Source organism: Pleurodeles waltl, chromosome 8 (genome assembly GCF_031143425.1).
Source record: "Pleurodeles waltl isolate 20211129_DDA chromosome 8, aPleWal1.hap1.20221129, whole genome shotgun sequence".
Taxonomy (NCBI): Eukaryota; Metazoa; Chordata; class Amphibia; order Caudata; family Salamandridae; genus Pleurodeles; species Pleurodeles waltl.
Genome location: NC_090447.1, coordinates 700575683 through 700599262, shown reverse-complemented (window position 1 = coordinate 700599262; position 23580 = coordinate 700575683). Strand labels below are relative to the sequence as shown.

The 23580-nt window shown below is 40.9% G+C and overlaps 1 protein-coding gene across 16 annotated transcripts in view; it reads left to right on the top strand.

The window, feature by feature from the left end:
- Positions 1–23580, top strand: part of ABI3BP (ABI family member 3 binding protein) — a 2083720-nt gene that overhangs the window by 1640766 nt on the left and 419374 nt on the right. For 14 of the 16 annotated variants that reach the window (XM_069204834.1, XM_069204832.1, XM_069204833.1 and 11 more), the window contains 7 exons: positions 2699–2776; positions 3266–3340; positions 6443–6520; positions 15071–15145; positions 15576–15641; positions 21504–21578; positions 22009–22074. In XM_069204834.1, the coding sequence (XP_069060935.1) occupies positions 2699–2776; positions 3266–3340; positions 6443–6520; positions 15071–15145; positions 15576–15641; positions 21504–21578; positions 22009–22074 (513 nt within the window). The remainder of the gene's footprint in view (positions 1–2698; positions 2777–3265; positions 3341–6442; positions 6521–15070; positions 15146–15575; positions 15642–21503; positions 21579–22008; positions 22075–23580) is intronic. The other 2 variants (XM_069204837.1, XM_069204848.1) reach the window with 2 other exon arrangements.

Genomic DNA, 23580 nt, shown 5'->3' with positions numbered 1-23580 from the left:
GGAGTCGGATTCCCTCATTACTGTAGAAAAATGCATCATTTCAAAAATCACATGGGTAAAATATACTCTGTTTCTATGTAAAAGCTTGATCTTTCTGTATCAAGAAGCAATATTATTTAAAAGTTGTGTACCATCTATGTTGATAGAAATGTGCAGAACATTCAGGAAACATACTGACCGATATCAGCTAAATACAATTGTCTTTTTACTTGGTATTACAAGCAACTTTATCAAAGCTTTAGAAAATGATTGTAGCTATCTGTGATCGCAAACTAGAACAAAAAACAACCACCTCACTTTTTGAGAAAACCATAACAAAAATTCAGATGTAAAGCCTCATTTCCAGTTGTGCATCACAATACAATAATATGTACCTGCCCTAATATCAGCAGTGAACTATTGACTTCCACTATGTCATCCAAGCTTGCATTTTTAAGGAAGTACAGATTCTCTGTTCTAACTCCACATCTACTCAACTTGACGATATAGGTCAAATCTATTGTATGAGGTAAATATATATGCAGGTCAATATAATACGTTGGATATAGTGTTTCCCTCCTCCTCCTCCTCTCATAGGATTTTGCATGTTTAATTCGAAGAACATTAAATGCAACAGTTCCAATTTTTAACATGTTTTTTAACAACGCTTTAAATAGATTGCCAGCTACCCCAGGCAAATTCAACTTTATACAAACTATTGCTGATTTTATTTCACAGCAAGCTCTTTCCAAATGTGCCTTAAGAGTCTCCCATTTGCTCCATTCCTAAAATAAGATAATTCTACCTGGGATCCCACAATGTTTAATACTGCATTCGCCTGGGCTCTTTTCTCTGGTAGGATTTGTAACTGACAAATGTCAAATGGCTTCTAACTCTATTGAATGAGTGACTTTTTCTAGAGTGCACCAGCAGCCCTAACTAGGGCATCTTGGTGCTGGACACAGTGCGAAATTAGATGATTCGGAAGTTAGCAGTTAATGAAGAGCCGGTTTTTCAATTTCTTATCTGGGTACAAGTCAATAAAAAGTAAATTCCAGTATTTGGCAGCCTGGTAAATAACGGGAAGTCCAACGATTCTGGCTCGGCAGACTCTAGTTATCGTCAAGACAAAGTCAAGAGCCTGGTACAAGTCAAGTCACATTAGAACACGACCTGAGAAATACATTTGGGATAGCTTCTGCAGATAGATTGAGTCTTCGTTAAATTTAAATCGGGCTCTGTAAGTCAAGACCATTGCCTTAACAATCAATCATTTAAGAATAAAGAGGAAGTGTAGATCACATAGCACGGAAGAGATAGAATGATGCCTAGGTAAATTCAAGGCAAAACTAGCAATCGTGTTCTGGACTATCTGAAGCCAGTGAATGGAAAATTCAGATAATCCTAGATAGTGATCATTGCTGTAATCTATTCTCAAAGTGGTCACAGCATGAATGGCAGTTTTACAGCTAGTGAAAAATAAGAAAGTCCACGATCTATCTAAGCAATTCCAGCAAAGAAAAGCAGGCAGCCGAAAATGCTGAGATCTGTGATTTGAAAAACAGATCATGGTAAAATTAGATTCCTATTTTCTGTGGAAGAAGAAGAGATCTGGAACATATCAGGTGGCCACCATGCCGGGGATCACATGGTATTCGGGTTGGCAGAGGCAAGGACCTCATTTGTTCCAAATCAAGCTAGAGACAGCTTTTATGCATTCATTTAGCTATACCTACTATGCAGACTTTGAAACACTGTTTGGTATAGAAAGTTTTCTCAGAATGTGACACCACTAACTGTGGTGCCAGCTTAAGAAACTATAAAAACAAAAAAAGCTGAAAGACTGTACATTTTGTGTCACTGGTGATCGATAACCTTGAAGAGTGAGAAATTGAGAGATGATACCTGCAGCACTCTGTGTTGGGTCCTAGAGACAGCCAGTGTAAATGATTATCTCTGTTATTTTGGCCACTGAACTACGTATTTTGAGAGGAACAAACAAGGGAACCATAGGAAACTATAACCTATTAAAGACGTATTTAAATGGAAACGAATTGAGCAATTAGAAAACACGTTCTAAATAGTGCTACCAGATGACACCATGCCAAAGGTGGGATAATGTTTCAGTCCTGGCCTTTGTTTTAGCATTGCATTTTCTTTCTTAATTCCTACATGTTGCCATGTGACTCTTTGGCCCAACAGGATAACACTGGCCCTATGACACAATTTTAATAAAAAATCTAGATCGTAGTGACAAAACTCTATAAAAACTTTTGGCACTGTATCTCTGCCCCAGAAGACGTTAACAACTATGTGCATCATAGCTTTATCTGCACTTTTTTCTTAACTCTTAGGAAAATGTTCTGTTGATCTTGGGAGGCATAGCACTTATCGGATATTTAGTTTATTGTCATTTACTTTGTTATGCTTTAGTTGAGCTCATACCTCTTGCCACTGCCTAAAGTAAGACATAACCGCTAGACTTCGCTACTCCAAAGATGCACGTACTCAAAATTACATGTTTAGTTATCCAGTTTGGAGTACAGTGGGATTGACGACTCTTCAAACCCAGTGGTACACAGCAGTACCCACACAGGACCAGTGATGGTGCAGGACTCCCAAGAAAAGGCCCAGCATTCCTCCTTAAAGATGAGATTCATATTCAAGAAATAAGGAATTAATATTAATTAAAATAAATATGTTTTTTTTCTTCTTCTAGCTGCTAATGACATGTACAAGTTTCCTTCTGCCAAACCAAAAACAACTCAGACAACCGAAAGGCTGCTTCCAACACATGGTAATTGACATGTTCAGCTTTTGAATTTTTTTAAGAAACACTCATACCAAATATAGAACTGCAAGTGTGCCACAGAGAAATTCAGTATCTATGCAGAACTGTGTAGTTGAACCATAATAGCAGAGCCCCCAAAGTGAGCACTTACAATATAAACGGGTTTATCAAATTGGTACATTCCATCTAATCTATCGGATCTCGTATGAGTGACGGTGGGGAAGGGATATCGACATAAAAAAATGGACAGCGATTCTTGACCCTGTCCTTAACGCCCGTCACAATCAATATGATAACTTAAAGTATTTTGTTTTAAAGAAGAATTGTTGCAGTATCTGAGTGAACAGTGACTGACCAGTGACTGAACTTTATCAACGAGCTTTGAGAACACCTCTCTATGGTTGTGCTCATGGTGGAAAATGACATTCATAGAAATGCCTCTGAAACGTCTATACATGCAGCTTTTTACTCTCTTTTATGTTGTCTGCATTTTAGCATCAAAGAAAACGCAGCGTGTACCCATCAACCTAATACGATTTCAGATTTTTGGAGGTCCCAACATAACCTCGGGTAATTGGGAGCTTTTTTTAATAGTTCAAAGTGTTTTTCTTTTGAAATGTAACTTCCAGTCATATTTTATTGCACATTTCTGGACATTTGAGATAAATTTACCCATGGAATGTTGGTGTAAAAGCATGTACCCAGTAGGCTGGCTAAGTAACTGAAATAAATGGATTACAGAAGTGTTACTTTCTATTTTTCAAAATGTCAGTCTTTATTTATCAAACGACTTACTATTTGCTAAGTATGCGCAGTGCACAATGGCAGGGTTTGTGAAACCAGAATGGTGTTTTGCAGTCTATTAAAATTCAAGTTGTGCTTCATAGCATCCACTACAATGTTCATTGGAAACCTAGGAAACAGCAGCATCACACAAGGACAATGTTAGATGTCACTAATGGTGACATAACATTGTACGCTCCCTAACTGTTGCCTACATGAAGACAAAAAATGGGGAATACTCAGTAGTGAGGGAAGGAGCCAAGGAGTCAGTGGGATGAGGCCAGTGCCCGGCCTTGGGCTCTCAAGGGGAGAAGTAAAGTGAACGGTTGAAAGGGAAGAAATACGTGCCTGGTGGACGTGGAAAGGGAGAGGAAACTGGAAACCAATCAAAGGTCACAGTGGCCGATAAATGCCGAGGAAGGGAAAGGAAAGAGATGCACAGTGTCGAATTCGAGAACCATGTAACAGTAATCCCCCACAGAGGAAGGGCCGACAAGTGTGACATTTTTTGCAGATTTGGGGCAAAATGGAGATGGTAGAACGTAAATGTTCGATAAGACCTAGACTGTCCCTGCTGTGTGGTAAACACATCGTTCACTGGTTACCACCTAACAGTAGCAGGTGGTAAGAAGTGCACAAGGGATCAACTCCGTTAAGAGAAAGGCTGTCAGTGGCTCAGAGACTAAAACGAAATCATTAACACGACTAGAGTCCGCATCTTCAGCCCCTTTGACAAAATGCATCCTCCCTGATACTGCCATATCTCTAGTTGAAGGAACAAGAGTTTCCATTCTAAGATGTTGTAGCAGGTGTGGTAAAGAGGGTGACCAAGCGTCCCATGCAGGTCTCAATCTCTGGAAATGTTGCCATGGGTGCTGGCTCACAAACCAGTGATGGCCTCATGAATATAACAACAGACAGCAACATGTGACTTTTGCATGACTATGAGGTAAAGCATCTGGGACCTGATTTACTGAAGTTTTGCTCCGGGATTGTGTTACTATTGTATTGCAAGCCTGATACAAACTCTTGTGCTGAGATTTACTATCCAAGGCAAATCATGATTTGCATTGGATAGTTTCCCAAATTATTACAAAGTTGTGCTATGCCCTGCTTTGCTTTATTTTGCTTTTGGGGGGGGGGAGGGGGGTTCCAAGGGTGGTAAATGAGTGGTCCCATGGAACCAACCATGGGTGTTAGTGCAAATCCTTATTTACAAACATTCACAGACAGGGATTTGCATCCAAATTGTATTTCTCCTGTGGGGTCCAGAAGGGATCCTGACTAAGTCCCACATTGTTCAATCTGTATGTCCGCTCACTGACTGAAATCAAACAAGCCTATGGTACCTCCCCAGTACTGTATGCTGATGACACACAGATCATCATCTCCCTCTCCAATCAAACTGGTAGGCCATCTAACTATCTTAAAAACTCCCCTAAGGAGGTTGGGGATTGGATTCCAGCAAGTAGTTTGAAACAAAATGGGGACAAAACATAGGTGATGGTGGTGGGAAACAACCCAAGGAAGTGAATAGATTTGAATTGGCCAGACTTTGTTGGCAATGAACGTACTCCTAAATCAGAGGCCAACAGTCTTGGTGTATGGCTTGATAACAAGCTGTCAATGGCAAATCAAGCAAAAAAACTGGCTTCGAATTGCTTTAGCTTGTTAAGGATCTTGAGAAAGTTGCTGGGATGGCTTCCAACATCCTCAAGAAGGATTGTAGTGCAAGGCTTAGTCATATCCCGACTAGACTGTGGGAACTCCTTGTACATGAGTAGCCCCAAGTCGGTCATAAAAAGACTCCAAGTTATTCAAAATGCCGCAGCTCGTATATTGCTGAAAATTCTCAGATGGCATTTTGTAACAGCGCCGCTGGCTAACTTGCACTGGTTACCAGTGACTAAAAGAATTCATTTTAAGGCACTGTGCATGGCCCATCGAGTGACGTACCAACAGGTTCCCAGACAGATTCAGAAATTTCTGTCTCCATATGACCCCATTAGACCAGTTCACTCCATCAGCCAGCAATGGTTCGAAGTTCCAGGATTAGAAAATCCAGGAGTGGGGGTACGCCTTCGTGTTCCTGATCCCCAAGTTGTGGAATGCTCTCCCAGAGCATGTAAGGAAAACTGAGTCAGAGTTAACAATCAAAAAGGAGTTGAAATAAATTATTTTTTAACTTTCCTGAAGTAGCAATCCTACCTTTAGCTGTTTAGTGCTGGGAGGCCTTTCTGGGTAGCCATGTGCTCTTCAAATCCCAGTGAATAGAAAGAATAGAACGGATTTTTGTTAGTATAGGTTGTTTCCTTCAATGCCTCTAAGACTCTTTTCGATAATTTAAAACACATAAATGACAATAGTAGAAGACACATGACCTACCACAAAACAATAATTTCACAGTCTCGCATCCTATTTTTTCAAAAAAACAATACAATGAATCGAAATTCATGGTAGACCAACTACATCATAATATGTCTAGATGCTTCTATTCGGCTAGCTGCCCAAAGAGCTGGTTTGGTAGAGGAACAGTCCACTGAAAAGGCGAGAGGAATCTGTGCAAAACCCCATGAAATATCCTAGAGGGCAGGAAAAGTTTGTGTCAGGCCGACTAGCCTTTAGGTACAGCCTTTTTAATCAATTTTTTCTCGTCAGGGTGCCCGGCCCCATCTCCATGGGAAATGGCACAAATATATGCCAAGCCAGACTGCAGAATGTTACAATAGGGCAAGCATGTGTTTGCTTGACAAAGTCAGTTTGTAATGTTGTTATTTAATTGCAGAGGTGTGGATGATGTGGAGGAGTAATACGTTTTACGGAGAATTATAGAGAAATACATAATTTGAGGAAGTAAGCATTCACTGAGCGCTAACAATTTTCTTTCAGTTCCAAATGAAACGCAAACGAAGTCTTCTTCCAAGGCCAAAACAGTTATTCCAACCGAACGGCCGCACACAAAAGCTGGTAACTGACCTGTTTGTTTTAATTTCCCTTGTAGTGTTTTTGACCAATGGTACATACGCATGTGCTGCATGTCTCTTTAATCTGCCTACAGTGTTAATACACGTTTTGTTTGCACAATACAGTGCTGTAACTTAGCACAAACAATTTATTACTTGACAAGGAAAAACAAATCACAGTGACACCAATTGATCAGTGTAAACAAATGTTTCCACCCGTCGGTCTAAATATGGATGTAAATGTTTGTGCACAATTGCATCAGTGCAATCTACTCAATTCAGTAATGTTGAAGCAGAATAGTGTTGCTGCCGGTGCAATTTATGTATGCAGGCCAAAAGTAAACTCTTGTTGTACACCGTAAATGGTGGTTGGCAAAACTATTTTGCACAATGCAAAATTGGTAAAATGAAATTTGTCTTTTTTTCAATTCACCTGTGACGCAAAATTCAGCTAAAAAAACTGCCTAAATTCACTCTAGGGGTCAACCTGAGAAGTCTCAGGATTTTTGCAATTTATGTGTTTCCTCCTTGCATGACAGCATATAGGAGAAATGCATGAAATTCCACAACTATATACAAACCTGGTAGTTTATGTGGAAGGTGCAATTCTCCCAGGGCCCTGTGCTGGAACACATTTTAGAGTGGGGTTGCTGTCATCAGTGTTACATCATTAAAGCTAAAGAGATTGTGAAAAATTTGAACTTCGCTCAAAGAACAAGTGTAGCAAATGAGTCACACCCATTCAGCAGGAAAGTAGTAAGAGTGTGGTATGCAGCTGGTCTCCATTTTGGAGTACACTGTGGAAAATATATTAATATGTCATGGTATCGTAGTGTACTGTTACAGACAGCACATTGTCCATTGAACTGCCCACTAAATTCTCAAAGATATGATGTTTTAATGATAAAAGTATATTTCACACAAACAACATGTGGAAATCGGTGAGTAATTATCATTTGCACATCACTAAGTAACGTGTCTTGATTTGATCATATTTAAAATCTTTGCTCCCATTACACTTCAGAATTACAAAAACAGTGCTTCATTTGTGCTTTCTTAATTGCTGGTATATTTTGAAAAAAATGTACAATACAATTACATTTATTTACATTTTATTCTTTTAGAAAAAATGACATCCTGCATTTTTTCATTTCACACTCCTTGTACTCTAGCAAGATTGCCACATAGTTCACTTTACAAAATCCTCTCACTTTGTAGCCTTTAAAGGAAAAGTAAACGCCAATTTCCAATACTAAGCACCAATTTGTCAAATGACATAGCCTTACATTTGGCCTCTGGCTTTGAAGGCACAGCAAATGTAACAAGATAAAGACAGACTATCAAAGCATCTGTATTGCTTGGTCACCTTCTGAACTCCAGTATGGTTATTTCTAGGGGTGCTGCAGCACCCCACTTCCAGCGCCTATGCCAGGGGATGGTTTAACTAGGAAGAACAGCACGAACTGCACAAACCAGACAGTTTGCAGTTCATGAGTCTTTCTTTTTCCATGAATAGCATCCAGCCATAGCCTTCCATAAATAAGGTTGTGAAAATACTGCACTATAAACACTGCAAAAAAAGCACACTCAAATTAGGCCTTAGGTTTGATATTTTGGCAAACATTTAAGTCTGGTTTTGAACCTTGATTTTAATATACTTGAAAGTAAGAAAGTATGTGTGAAACGCCTTATACTAAACTTACTTCAAAAACAGCTTTAGAGAAAATATTAGGGAAGTTATTTTTAAATCAACATACTAATATGAAATATTGTTACCAAACCAAGCCTGGGTGTTCATTCAGTCATCACCTTGTTATGCAGGTTTTCCCACGAGTCATGCCCGGTAATCTTTGGTACATTAATGGTCGTGATGTTCTTATGTCTTCTAAAGTCATCCTCAACCACTGATAGCATCTCATTCATTAATTTTAAAACAGTCCATGGTGATTGGTTAATTTATGAAGCAAAGGCTCATGCCCTAGTGTTTAGTACGTTTACAAGTTTAGTGTTGTGATCTGTCAAATGAGATTTGTGTACTGTATTTGATTTTGTCTCTTTACCAGTCGACAACCTTGTTCCGAATGTCCACCCCTTTTTGTCTTTTTGTTGCTATTCTCATTCCCCACTATTCCAAGGATCAAGACCAGCAGCAAAAAGCATGGGTTATATTTTTTGCCTTTGAGAGTGGGTGAGGGGTCCTTGTTATGGTTGACCTCTATTTAGCTGTGATACACTTAGAACTAACACACTAGGGAGGACTGTGGTTTTCTCTGTTTCTCTTCTCTTCTCCAACAATTGGTCTCCAACTAATGTGTGACCACCTCAATAACTGTTCTTAAATTCACTCTAGGTTTTGGATGAATCAATTACCGTAGTCTGTATAAAGAAGGGCAGTAAGAGAAATGTAGTGGCCAATTTAGCGAGAGTGGTCAACAAGACATAAAAGCATTCAAATAATCCTCACTCAAGACAAATTGTTAACGTAAAATTCGATTAACCCTCAAGTTACATATTTATTATCAATGGTCAAAGAGTATGTGTGATGCATCCTGATGCATTTGCTGTTGAATTTCATATACTATTACAATCCAGGAGGAGTCTTTGTATCTGGGTTGCCTTTGGGTGATTTTTCTAATTATGTCTTGTATAACCTTCTCCCTCTGCCCACATCCCCACATTACACTTTTAATGGCATATGTAAGCCATTTGTACCTCTGTGTGCAGTTCAGTTTGAAGTATGGCTTCAGATAGCTCTATTCAATTCAATTCAATTTCCGCTTTATTTCGGTAAAAACATACCATAAAAGCACATAGATAAAATAGTTAAAACAAGGTAAAATACAAAAAAGCAACCCAAAATCCTTTCGCTAAAATGATTAAGATACAATATGATTTAAAGGACTCTAACATCTGCAATTGCTGCCTTAAACAGTATAGCTCCGTTGTATCTAATTTCCATATAATATACATAAATATATAATAATTAACCAAAGAACAAAACCCCCTGCAATAGGCACTCAACATTACAGATAACAATTAAAAAAAATGTAATTTAAAACACCTATTTTAGAACAATATAGCACCAGTGTAGCTAGTTTCCATATAATATACATAAATATATAATTAACCAAGGTACAAGGCCCCATTCAAAAAATACATAACATTATAAATGACAGTTTAAAAATTTAAGATACCAAATGGCTTCCAGAAATTTTCTAGAGAGCATGCCACTAACACATTAGGGTCTGATAGCAAATCCTGAGTGCTATTATCCTGTTCCTAGTACCCGTAAATTTACAAAGAGGTACAATCCAGAGGGCTCTCTGCTTAGAGTACGCTGGACAATGAAAAAGGACATGGGCGAGACATTCAGCCTTCCCACAGCCCATTGGGCATAAACTATAGTGGATATCAGACTTCAGCCATTTATACGTTAAGGTACGTAGGGGGAGTGACCCTAATCTAAGTCTAATGTAAAGTGCTCGTGCAAGAGGGGATAGAATTGCATCCATATACTGCTCGAACTCATAGTGGCATTTGGACAGTAAAAAATTGTTTATCAAACCAAAGGTGGACACTTTTGAAAGTTTATCTACCTGTACATTAAGCCAATACACGTCCCTCACAACCTGAGTAGCATTTTTTGAGAGAATAAAAGTGTCTGTCCAGTAGTTTCTCAGCCCAAGTTTAGTCAAAGTATTCTCAACATAATTACACCACCTAACGTTTTTGTAGAGTGTGTACTCATCAATTCGCTCAACCAGGCTCTGTACGGGATATAGGTATCCGATGTCCAGATTCGAATCCAATATAATAGTGGCTTGAGGGCAGCAATATGCTCAATGGAGTGAAGGTTTAGATCCATCCGGATCGGCAATGTGGGGGAACTAGAGGGTACTTTTAATAGCATTTTTATACAAGAATTTTCCGCTCTTTCCTGATCCACAAAATTGCAAAAGCCCTATAACTCTGCTCCATATATTGTTCCTACTGTTGCTTGGGCACTGTAAATTTCCATAGCAGGGGTAATTGCAAATCTGGAAGACCTGGTCGCATATCTCAAAATACCCCCAGACTTCTGTTTTAGACTCATGAGAGACTTTGAGAGATGGGCCTGCCATTTGTGAGAATCCTCCAACTTAATTCCCAGATATGCAAAATGATTTACTCTTTCTAGTGCCTCGCCCTCCAAATATATGCATTTCTTCATTTTATGGTTTTTATCCCCAAATACCATGTACTTGGTTTTAGTTGTGTTAATTCCCAAGCCATAATCTTTGCAGAGACCCATACATTTCTCAAGCAAAATAGAAGGCCCGTGGGCGGTTTGAGATAATAATAAAGTATCATCTGCAAATAAGAGTCTTAACCCCGCCTAATCTGGGAGCATCGCTGGCACAGTCCAGGAGATAGGGAATACAAGCATTAAGGAACAAGAGGAAGAGAGTAGGGGCCAACACACACCCCCAGCTCACCCCTCTGCGTATAGGGATCTTTTTTTAGAGGGTCATATAGTAGTATTTTAGATCTTGTACTAATTGACATGAGGATTTGGCATTTCATTAGAGATGTAAGGGTGGGAAACCAATATAATAGTGACCATGCCCCTCTTTTGGTAACGTATGATAGGCACCTTTCTACAAGGACAGATGTGCAATTAAACCATGAAGCTCCTGTTGCCCTGGAAGTGTCCTCCAATAAGCGTGCTGTGAAATGGGAGCATTTTAGAAACTCTCACAAATTATGGGGAAAATTGTGTGCTCTAGTATCGACTCACCTGTTATTTGACGGTTCCTCCCTATATACTCTGAGTGAGGTTATGTCTCTGCATTTAGATCTTTTCTCGGCCCTCAAAGAGCTATTCTTTAAAACTAACCGGGAGAATAGTCATTTAGAAGTCCATTCTCGCCATAGGTGGTTTGACAAGGCATGTAGAGAGGCTAGGAACACTTTTATAAAAGCAATAAGATCAAATGAAATATGTAAGATAATACATGCAAAGCGTGATTATACGTCCATACTTAAGTCCAGCAAAAATCACTGGGAACAGTCGTCATGGCAAGAATTAGTTCTGGTTGCCAGGGACTCAAATTCAAAACGCGTTTGGTCCTTAGTGGCTAGAAATGGTCGCAATGAGAACCCTAAACCTGATTGCCACATTTCCCCGGAAAAATGGTCTAGTTATTTCATCGAGTTGTACAGAGATACGGCCGATTGCTCCATTGCCGATGATGCTAATCCTATGTATGAATCTTCTCTTACCGCTAATATGAGTCCCTTCACTTTGAAGGAAACCAAGATTGCCATCAGGGCCAAAAAACTAGGAAAGGCACCTGGGTTAGATGGCTTACCCTCAGACATGTTTAAATCGGACTCGTTAACTCTATTCTTTATCGTGATCTAACATTTTTCATTTTAGCTTATTACTGACTTTAGAAGAATCAGTAGATTCTGGCGTCTTAGGATTTATTGTTGAAGACGAAAAGAGTGAAGCAGCATCTGGACTTCCCAGTTGCATCCCAATTGCACATAATTCATTTCCCCCTGTTAGGCAGTATTTTGTTATGTGGTTATTACTGTCAGGAAACCTTTTTCATAATCATTTACCAAGCGATATCCCATTTGTTGGAAAGGGACCTTTCTGCAGAGTCACCTCCAACCCTTTTGCCTTCTACCCTCCACTTTTTGCTGAGTTTGTTTTTGGTAGCCTTAGGACTCTGAGCGCTTTACGATTGCTGACCCGTGCTAAAGTTCATGTGCTCTCTCCCCCTAAAACATGGTTTGCTTGGTATATACCTAATTGGCACATTTAATTTACTTGTAAGTCCCTTGTAAAGTGGTATATCATCTACCCAGGGCCAGAAAATTAAAAACGATTAATGGACCTGCAGCACTGATTGTGCCACCCACTGAAGTAGACCTTTAAAGTGTCTCTAGCCTGCCACTGCAGAGCCTGTGCTTGCAGTTTACTGCCACTTCGACTTGGCATTGAAATCCCTCTGCCACACCTTAAACTCCCTTTTTATTACACATAAGTCACCCCTAAGGTAGACCCTTAGTAGGCCATAAGGCAGTGTGCTGTGTAACTAAAAGGTAGGACATGTACTTTTAGTTTTGCATGTCCTGGCAGTGTAAAACTCACAAAGTAAATTTTCACGACTGTGATGCCTACTCCTCTTATATGTTAACATTGGGGAATTCCTTTATTCACTTTGCAGTTGTAATTCAAGAAGCTGTATCATGTTTCATATCTTTGGAATGGTAATGATACATCCTCTTTACTGGTAAAATCAGATTTAAAATTACTATTTTAGAAATGCCACTTTTAGAAAGTGGGACCTTCTCTGTTCTTACAGCTGTGTGTGTCGCCAGCCTGTCTCCAATACACATCTGCGGTGAGTGACAGCTACACTTTGTGCATTACCTCTAGACAGCCAGAAACACAGGAAGGTTAGGTGCATCTAAGTGCTCAACTACATTCATCTGCATTCTGATGGCTCTTCTTGGGCAGGAAGGGTGGGAGGGGATGACACTTGCACCTCAATAGGCAGTGCCTGTCCCCACATAAAGGGCTGATTATCCCCTATGATTTAGAGGCAGGGCCAGGAAGAAAGGACCTCTGTACACTTCAAAGAGCCTTCTTTGAAATCAACCCCACTTCAAAGCATAGTTGGGTACAAGTACTGAGTCTCTGACCCCACCAAATCATACACTTCTGGACCTATAACTGAACCATTTCAGAAAAACTGCTGTACTGCATCAAGGACTGACACTGTTGGACTGCTGACCTGGATGGACTGCTTTTCTGCTATGCTGCCCTGCTGCTCTCTGACCTTGCTGAGGGAGGACTGGACTCTTCCTTGCACCGCAAAGTGGTCCAATGCTTCGCTATTGAATCTTCACCACATCTGAACCACTTCATCACTGTCACTGATAAAGGAAGATCAGCGCATCCCTTCACTGTGTGGAGAAACCTGCGTATCGGCTGTGGAAGCAATGCATCAACATCACATTAGAACCACCACATTGCTAACACTCCTGAAGGAAGATCAATGCATTCCTTTACTTTATGTAGAAACCTGGAGCATCAGCTTCAAAACTGTTGCATTGCAGCACCGTCAACTCACCTTTGGAACCGACACTTCTCCAGCACTGCTTGAGGAAAATCAATGCATCATGGGACTGCGACCATGCTTAAGGTACTTTCCTCAGTGGGTTGTGTAGCCGGCCTGTGCTTCATCATGGGTGGCCTGGACTCTTCACTTTGTCTCAGTCCAGCATGTCCTCAAGTAACCCCTAACGCGATATTTGCTTCTAAGCTCTAGGACTCTTTTATTCTTCTAAAAATCCTAACTCAACGTTTACCTATTGGATTTGTGTCATTTTGGTCTTGATTTATTTATAACATTATTGTCTATTTTTCTTAACCTCTATGGAGTCTTTTTGTGGTGTTTTCATTGTGTTACTGTGCATGTGTGTTGGTTAAATACTTTAAACATTGCCTCTTTAGATAAGCCTGACAGCTCTGTGCCAAGCTACCGAAGGGTGACCACAGGTTATCTTTTAGGATGCTTCTGACTTACCCTGGCTAGATTGGTTGTCCCTTCTAGGACTGGGTTCATAACCCTTCCAACTAGAGACCCCATTTCTAACACAATTGTTTAGGACTACCTCTCTAACATTTAACATCTACGGGTCTAATCACAAGTTAGTTGCACCCTACCTGCTCATCAGATATAATTTTATTGTGTACTTTCTTCCTTCACTTTGCACTGTATTAGGAAGCTGATCGTATAAGTGGAGTTTTTCCTTGGTGGTACAGAAAGTATGAGAAGGATGTTATCAAACCAGGCTCAGGGTGGGAGGGCACGGCTAGTAGTATCTGTTTCCCCACCAATGGAAGTAACAGCACCATTATCCTTGCGGGTTATCTCCCATTTCTAAATTGGCCACTACATTTTGATTTTCTGCTTTTTATGGGAAATCATCCCTCATATCCTACTTTATTCAACAGCCTGAAAAGTGGGGTTTCCCAACCTACATTTCAGAAGAATTTAGATTGTTTAAAACCTGTGGGATAGAACAATAATTCACAATGTATGCTCACAACCTGTTAAGGTGTAAATGTAGTGAATTGAAGTTCATGAAACAAGCTAACAAGAGCCTGGAATTTAACAACCATAAATAATTTAGCAATTTGTCAAGATGAAAAGAGGCAAAGCTATGACATGCATGAGCATAGGAACCTCATAGGATGGTCAGTGTTTCATTTTTAAACACTCGAGTCATTTGTACATAAGGTAAACTTGCTTTACAACAATTTCACAGACTCAAAATGTGGTACATTTTATCAAACCATTGGTTACATATTTGCAACCCTATTTAATATGTCAAACCTCACAGCGTTGTGAAGTGCTAAAACAATCAAAGTGACCTGCTGGTGTCCACAAACATTTTAATCTTCCATCTGATGGCGACACACTTTTATTACCTCCTTCTTGCCTGCCTACTTTGTTTCTCTCAGCTACCGCAGAGTTGTTTTTATTCTCCACAGTACCAAAATCGACCCATCGGATGCCAATAAACCTTATCAAGCTCCACATCTTTGAAGATCCTAAAATGAGTTTTGGTAACGAAGATCTTTCAATCACTTCAACAAAGATTTTTTATGTCCTTGCTTGTGCATCCGGTTACTATTTGTGTGCCTGCTGCTGATGTGCTGGCTTCCCGTGCTGCCTGCTGCCCTTTTGCATCCACTCCTCTTTACAGCCTTGCAGGGCTTTGCTCTTCTTTTTAGGAATGACTCAACCTATGTCGACCCAAAAAAAAACCTAATTCACTATGCAGTTTATAGTGCTTGCCCTTCCTCCATAAAGCTTGTTCATTTTCTTACATCGAAAGTTCATTCGATCTAACATGTTTCCAACCATCTTCTAAGAATCAATTTTTCTATCAACATGTTAATATGCACCAATAATGATTCCTTTGCTTGCTTCGCAAAACGCTACTGATGGAAATTTAGGAAACATATATAAAAAGGATTAACATTTCTTTTTCAGTTCCAAATGAAACGCAAAAGTCTTCTTTTAAACCCACATCACCAACAGCTGAAATTGCGAAAGCTGGTAATATTTCGTTAACTTTTTTCTTCCCTGATCTTTTCCAGGTCATTTAGTGATTTTACAAAGGGCAAAGTGCATACAAATTAAACGTGGCAGCTTGTATATAGTTATATAAATATGTGACTAGGGACTCAGATTTTCCAACAATAATGCTGGCATATAATGTTAAAATACATTACACGACAAGAAGGATGCATTTGGGGACTTAAGGGGCAGTGGTAAGAGAGAGAATGCAGATTGATAGGAATATGAGTGAGAGAAACACAATATTTTCTAAAATAAGCAGCATTTTGTGAACTTTCAAAACAGAGAGGGAGAGAGTGTGTGTATTTTTGTCAGTGTGTGCATGCACAAATCGTAGGTGAAATACGACAGACCTCACCTTACCCAACTGAAAGAATCTGTACACACCTATTCAGCAGAAACCACATTTACTTAGGGGATGTAATACCCAAACCTCCGCCCCCCTCGATGCTACACCCCTGCATGTGACTTTTATATGTCATCAATGATGCAAGCCCAAAAAAAAGTCATAAGTCATACTTCAATTAATCAATGCATGCCGTAAATACCAACACAAACAAGTGATTGAGGATGTATAACAGCCCCCTCATCGTCCCCTTAAACTGTGAGTCCTTTATTCACTTAAAATGGAAGACCAGTCTGAGGGGATGAGAATCTGCTTTTGTCATGGCTAGCTCCATGACGTCTTTGCATTGGTACAGAAGAGAAGATTCTGTGACATTTTGGACTGCAAAGTGCTTCTGTTCTCAGGCATTATGACTACAGATGTGTGGTGTACTATAGTTCTGGGACTTTGCTGTTGTTAGATAGTCTGAACCCATAGAATATTGAAATATGATTCTATTTATATTTTGGCATGTGCATTTATCTCTATTGATCAATACATTTGAATGAATTAAGATAAGTGGGTTTAAGCTGGAAGAATGGTGATTGCTTTGTAAACGAAAATGAGTAGAGTTTGGTAAAACAGATGCTAGCTCTGGGAAGTCTGATTGTCTGGACAGAGATATTATATTTGTGTATGTGATTAGTAGCCATGTGCTGTTAAAGTAGTATTGATAATCATTTTAAACAGGTGTACTCATGGTCATTAAAAGAGAATGAGTTTTAATGGTAGAGCATACCACTGTGTTATGTTACCTTATGTTAAGTTATGTTGTTATGTTATGTTAGTCATGTTATGTTACCTTACGTTACGATGTATTGTGCACTATCACCTGGGAGGGTATCTTGGCCCTGACCAGGTGGCTACCCAAACCTTAGGGCCTAGTGGGGCTACTCATAAAGCTAGGTCCTCAGCATCTTGTGCAATTCAAGAAGTGGAGAGGTGGCTCCTATGCGTAGAAGCAGATCCTTCCATGCTTTAGAAGTGATGTAGAAAAAGCCTTGTCTGTTGGATCTAGTTTCACATATGCGTGGGATGTGTGCAAGTAGGAGTCCAGATGTGCTGGGGTGTCTGGAAGTTTTGTGAAAACACATGCAATTGTTGAGGAATGCTGGGCCAGTGGTATGGAGTGCCTCAAAAGTGTGGATAAGGACTCTGAATTATGTTTGTTGGTGTATGGGGACCCAGTGGAGCTCCTTTAGGTGTGGTGTGATGTGAGTGCAGCGTGGTCTTCTGAAATGTATCTTAGGCACAACTGTATGTTGTCCTCCAAACAGGGACTTGCCTCTGTGATATAGTTGTCATTTGGAAGGTTTTTCAGAACCAGTTGACAATGCTGTGTCACTGACCAAAGAGTTTGCCAGGTCTCCTAAAATCCCTCCTTGAGGTGGATGACTGAGATGTTACATTTTGGGCCAACTTAATTACATTTCATATTGACAGCCTATAAAACAGAGGGATCCAAGGGAGACATATTTATAATGTGAAACATTAGGTTGTATTGAGAACTCTAACAGTTCAGTCAATAATACACACATTTGGTTTTCCTTCTTTTGATACCCTTACATTTATATGAAAAGGTAATATTTATATAGTGCACAAAACACCTAAGCTGTTGTAGGAGGCTGGCCTGGCTTATAGTGGGTACCTTGGGGTACTTACAGCCTGTGCCAGGTCCAGTTATCCCTTATTAGTAGAATAGAGGTGTTTCTAGCAGCTTAGGCTGATAGAAGGTAGCTATGGCAAAGCTTAGGCTGAACTAGGAGACATGCAAAGCTCCTACTATACCACTTATATCACATAGCACAATATCATAAGAAAACACAATACTCAGAGTTACTAAAAATAAAGGTACTTTATTTTATGACAATATGCCAAAAGTATCTCAGTGAGTACCCTCAGTTAGAAGGTAAGTAATATACACAAGTTATATATACACAAACCCAAAACAGATAAGTAACAGTAAGAAAAGTAGTGCAATCAATGTAGAATCACAATAGGATGCAAAAGGTGAACATAGGTCTTGGGGCAACACAAACCCTAAACTCCAAAAGTGGAATACGAATCACGAATGGACCCCAGACTTATGGGAGCTTGTAGAGGGTCACTGGGACTGTAAGAAAACAGTCAGGGTGTCCAAGATACCCCACCCCAAGACCCTGAAAAGTAGGAGTAAAGTACCCCTACTACCCCAATAGGACACAATAGTCGTGATAGGGGGATTCTGCAAGAACCACAAACACCAGCAAAGCACTGAAGACGGATTCCTGGACCTGAGGACCTGCAAGGCAAGGGGACCAATTCCAAGAGTCACAATAGTGTCCAGGGGGGGCAGGAGCCCAGGAAACCCCAGATGAAGGTGCAAGAAGGCTGCTGCTGGATGGAAGAAGCCTAGGATTCTGCAACAACGAAGAAAGCTAGGAACTTCTCCTTTGGAAGGAAGATGTCCCACGGCGTGCTGGAGGTTGCAGAAGTGTTTCCACGCACAAATACTGCAAACAAGCCTTTCTAGCTGCAAGGGTTGCAGAAGAGGTTTTTGGGTGCTGCTGGGGACCAGAAAGGACCAGAATGTCGCCCCTTGGAGGAGGAGACAGAGGGGGCGCTCAGCAACTCAGAGAGCCCCCACAGAAGCAGGCAGCATCCGCAGAAGTACCAGAGCAGGCACTTAGAAGATTTGTGAACCAAAGCTGGCTCAGAGTCACAAAGGAGGGTCCCGAGTCCAACTTAGAGGGTTGAGCACTACAGGACGGAGTGCTGGGTACCCAGGCTAGGCTGTGCACAAAGGAATCCTTGGAGAAGTGCACAGAAGCCAGAGCAGCTGCAAATCACGCAGTACACAGGTTTGTTGGCTAGCATGGGGAGGCAAGGACGTACCTCCACCAAACTTGGACTGAAGGATCACTGGACTGTGGGGGTCACTTGGATATAGCTCCTGTGTTCCAGGGACCACACTCGTTGAGATGAGAGGGGACCCAGAGGACCAGTGATGCAGTCTTTTGGTGCCTGCGTTAGCAGGGGGAAGATTCCGTCGACCCATGGGAGATTTCTTCTTGTCTTCCAGTGCAGGGTGAAGGCAGACAGCCCCCAGAGCATGCACCACCAGGAAACAGTCGAGAAAGCCGGCAGGATGAGGTGCTACAATGTTGCTGGTAGTCTTCTTGCTACTTTGTTGCGGTTTTGCAGGCGTCCTGGAGCAGTCAGCGGTCGATCCTTGGCAGAAGTTGAAGAGGGAAGTGCAGAGGAACTCTGGTGAGCTCTTGCATTCGTTAACTGAAGAATATCCCAGAGGAGAGACCCTAAATAGCCAGAAATGGAGGTTTGGCTGCCAAGAAAGGAGGATTGGCTACCAAGAAAGGTAAGAGCCTATCAGAGGGGGTCTCTGACGTCACCTTCTGGCACTGGCCACTCAGAGCAGTCTAGTGTGCCCCCAACACCTCTGTTTCCAAGATGGCAGAGGTCTGGGACACACTGGAGGAGCTCTGGCCACCTCCCCTGGGAGGTACTGGTCAGGGGAGTGGTCACTCCCCTTTCCTTTGTCCAGTTTTGCGCCAGAGCAGGGCTGGGGGATCCCTGAACCGGTGGAGACTGGCTTATGCAGAGATGGGCACCATCTGTGCCCATCAAAGCATTTCCAGAGGCTGGGGGAGGCTACTCCTCCCCAGCCCTTCACACCTATTTCCAAAGGGAAAGGGTGTAACACCCTCTCTCAGAGGAAATCCTTTGTTCTGCCTTCCTGGGCCGGGGCTGCCCAGACCCTAGGAAGACAGAATCCTGTCTGAGGTGTTGGCAGCAGCAGCAGCTGCTGTGGAAACCCCGGAAAGGCAGTTTAGCAGTACCCGGGTTCTGTGCTAGAGACCCGCAGGATCATAGAATTGTCCCCCCAATGCCAGAGTGGTATTGGGGTGACAGTTCCATGATCTTAGACATGTTACATGGCCATGTTCGGAGTTACCATTGTGACGCTATACATAGGCAGTGACCTATGTATAGTGCACGCGTGTAATGGTGTCCCCGCACTCACAAAGTCCGGGGAATTTTCCCTGAACGATGTGGGGGTACCTTGGCTAGTGCCAGGGTGCCCACACACTAAGTAACTTGGCACCCAACCTTCACCAAGTGAGGGTTAGACATATAGGTGACTTATAAATTACTTATGTGCAGGGAAAAATGGCTGTGAAATAACGTGGAAGTTATTTCACTCAGGCTGCAGTGGCAGGCCTGTGTAAGAATTGTCTGAGCTCCTTATGGTTGGCAAAAGAAATGCTGCAGCCCATAGGGGTCTCCTGGAACCCCAATACCATAGGTACCTAAGTACCATATACAAGGGAATTATATGGGTGTACCAGTGTGCCAATGAGAATTGGTAAAATTAGTCACTAGCCTGCAGTGACAATTTTAGAAAGCAGAGAGAGCAGAAACACTGAGGTTCTGGTTAGCAGAGCCTCAGTGATACAGTTAGGCACCACACAGGGAACACATACAGGGCACATACTATGAGCACTGGGATCCTGCCTAGCAGGATCCCAGTGACACAAGGGCTAAAACAACATACATACAGTGATAAATGGGGGTAACATGCCACTACCTCTCTAACATTTAACATCTACGGGTCTAATCACAAGTTAGTTGCACCCTACCTGCCCATCAGATATCATTTTATTGTGTACTTTGTTCCTTCACTTTGCACTGTATTAGGAAGCTGATCGTATAAGTGGAGTTTTTCCTTGGTGGTACAGAAAGTATGAGAAGGATGTTATCAAACCAGGCTCAGGGTGGGAGGGCACGGCTAGTAGTATCTGTTTCCCCACCAATGGAAGTAACAGTACCATTATCCTTGCGGGTTGTCTCCCATTTCTAAATTGGCAACTACATTTTGATTGCCTGCTTTTTATGGGAAATCATCCCTCATATCCTACTTTATTCAACAGCCTGAAAAGTGGGGTTTCTCAACCTACATTTCAGAAGAATTTAGATTGTTTAAAATCTGTGGGATAGAACAATAATTCACAATGTATGCTCACAACCTGTTAAGGTGTAAATGTAGTGAATTGAAGTTCATGAAACAAGCTAACAAGAGCCTGGAATTTAACAACCATAAATAATTTAGCAATTTGTCAAGATGAAAAGAGGCAAAGCTATGACATGCATGAGCATAGGAACCCCATAGGATGGTCAGTGTCTCATTTTTAAACACTCGAGTCATATATATCTAAGGTAAACTTGCTTTACAACTCAAAATGTGGTACATTTTGTCGAACTATTGGTTACATATTTGCAACCCTATTTAATATGTCAAACTTTATAGCGTTGTGAAGTGCTAAAACAATCAAAGTGACCTGCTAGTGTCCACAAACATTTTAATCTTCCATCTGATGGCGACACACTTTTATTACCTCCTTCTTGCCTGCCTACTTTGTTTCTCTCAGCTACCACAGAGTTGTTTTTATTCTCCACAGTACCAAAATCGACCCATCGGATGCCAATAAACCTTATCAAGCTCCACATCTTTGAAGATCCTAAAATGAGTTTTGGTAACGAAGATCTTTCAATCACTTCAACAAAGATTTTTTATGTCCTTGCTTGTGCATCCGGTTACTATTTGTGTGCCTGCTGCTGATGTGCTGGCTTCCCGTGCTGCCTGCTGCCCTTTTGCATCCACTCCTCTTTACAGCCTTGCAGGGCTTTGCTCTTCTTTTTAGGAATGACTCAACCTATGTCGACCCAAAAAAAAACATAATTCACTTTGCAGTTTATCTTGCTTGCCCTTCCTCCATAAAGCTTGTTCATTTTCTTACATGGAAAGTTCATTCGATCTAACATGTTTCCAACCATCTTCTAAGAATCCAGTTTTCTATCAACATGTTAATATGCACCAATAATGATTACTTTGCTTGCTTCGCAAAACGCTACTGATGGAAATTTAGGAAACATATATAAAAAGGATTAACATTTCTTTTTCAGTTCCAAATGAAACGCAAAAGTCTTCTTTTAAACCCACATCACCATCAGCTGAAATTGCGAAAGCTGGTAATATTTCGTTAACTTTTTTCTTCCCTGTTCTTTTCCAGGTCATTATGTGATTTTACAAAGGTCAAAGTGCATACAAATTAAACGTGGCAGCTTGTATATAGTTATATCAATATGTGACCAGGGGCTCAGATTTTCCAACAATAATGCTGGCATATAATGTTAAAATGCATTACACGACAAGAAGGATGCATTCGGGGACTTAAGGGGCAGTGGTAAGAGAGCGAAGGCAGATTGATAGGAATATGAGTGAGAGAAACACAATATTTTCTAAAATAAGCAGCATTTTGTGAACTTTCAAAACAGAGAGGGAGAGAGTGTGTGTATTTTTGTCAGTGTGTGCATGCAAAAATCGTAGGTGAAATACGACACACCTCACCATACCCAACTGAAAGAATCTGTACACACCTATTCAGCAGAAACCACATTTACTTAGGGGATGTAATACCCAAACACCCGCCCCCTCGATGCTACACCCCTGCATGTGACTTTTATATGTCATCAATGATGCAAGCCCAAAAACAAGTCACAAGTCATACTTAAATTAATCAATGTATGCCGTAATTACCAACACAAACAAGTGATTGTGGATGTAGAACAGCCCCCTCATCGTCCCCTTAAACTGTGAGTCCTTTATTCACTTAAAATGGAAGACAATTGTGAGGGGATGAGAATCTGCTTTTGTCATGGCTAGCTCCATGACGTCTTTGCATTGGTACAGAAGAGAAGATTCTGTGTCATTTTGGACTGCAAAGTGCTTCTGTTCTCAGGCATTATGACTTGGGACTTTGCTGTTGTTAGATAGTCTAAACCCATAGAATATTGAAATATGATTCTATTTACATTTTGGCATGTGCAATTATCTCTATTGATCAATAAATTTGAATGAATAAAGACAAGTGGGTTTAAGCTGGAAGAATGATGATTGCTTTGTAAACGAAAATGAGCAGAGTTTGGTAAAACAGATGTTATCTCTGGGAAGTCTGATTGTCTGGCCAGAGATATTATATTTGTGTATGTAATTAGTAGCCATGTAGCTATTTCTATTAAAATAGAATGATTTTTAATGGTAGAGAAACCACTGTGTTATGTTACCTTATGTTAAGTTATGTTGTTATGTTATGTTATGTCATGTCATATTATGTTACCTTACGTCACGATGTATTGTGCACTATCACCTGGGAGGGTATCTTGGCCCTGACCAGGTGTCTACCCAAAACTTAGGGCCTAGTGGGGCTACTCATAAAGCTAGGTCCACAGCATCTTGTGCAATTCAAGAAGTGGAGAGGTGGCTCTTGTGCGTAGCAGCAGATCCTTCCATGCTTTAGAAGGGATGTAGAAAAAGCCTTGACTGTTGGATCTAGTTTCACATATATGTGTGATGTGTGCAAGTAGGAGTCCAGATGTTCTGGGGTGTCTGGAAGTTTTGTGAAAGCACATGCAATTGTTGAGGAATGCTGGACCAGTGGTATGTAGTGCCTCAAAAGTGTGGATAAGGACTCTGAA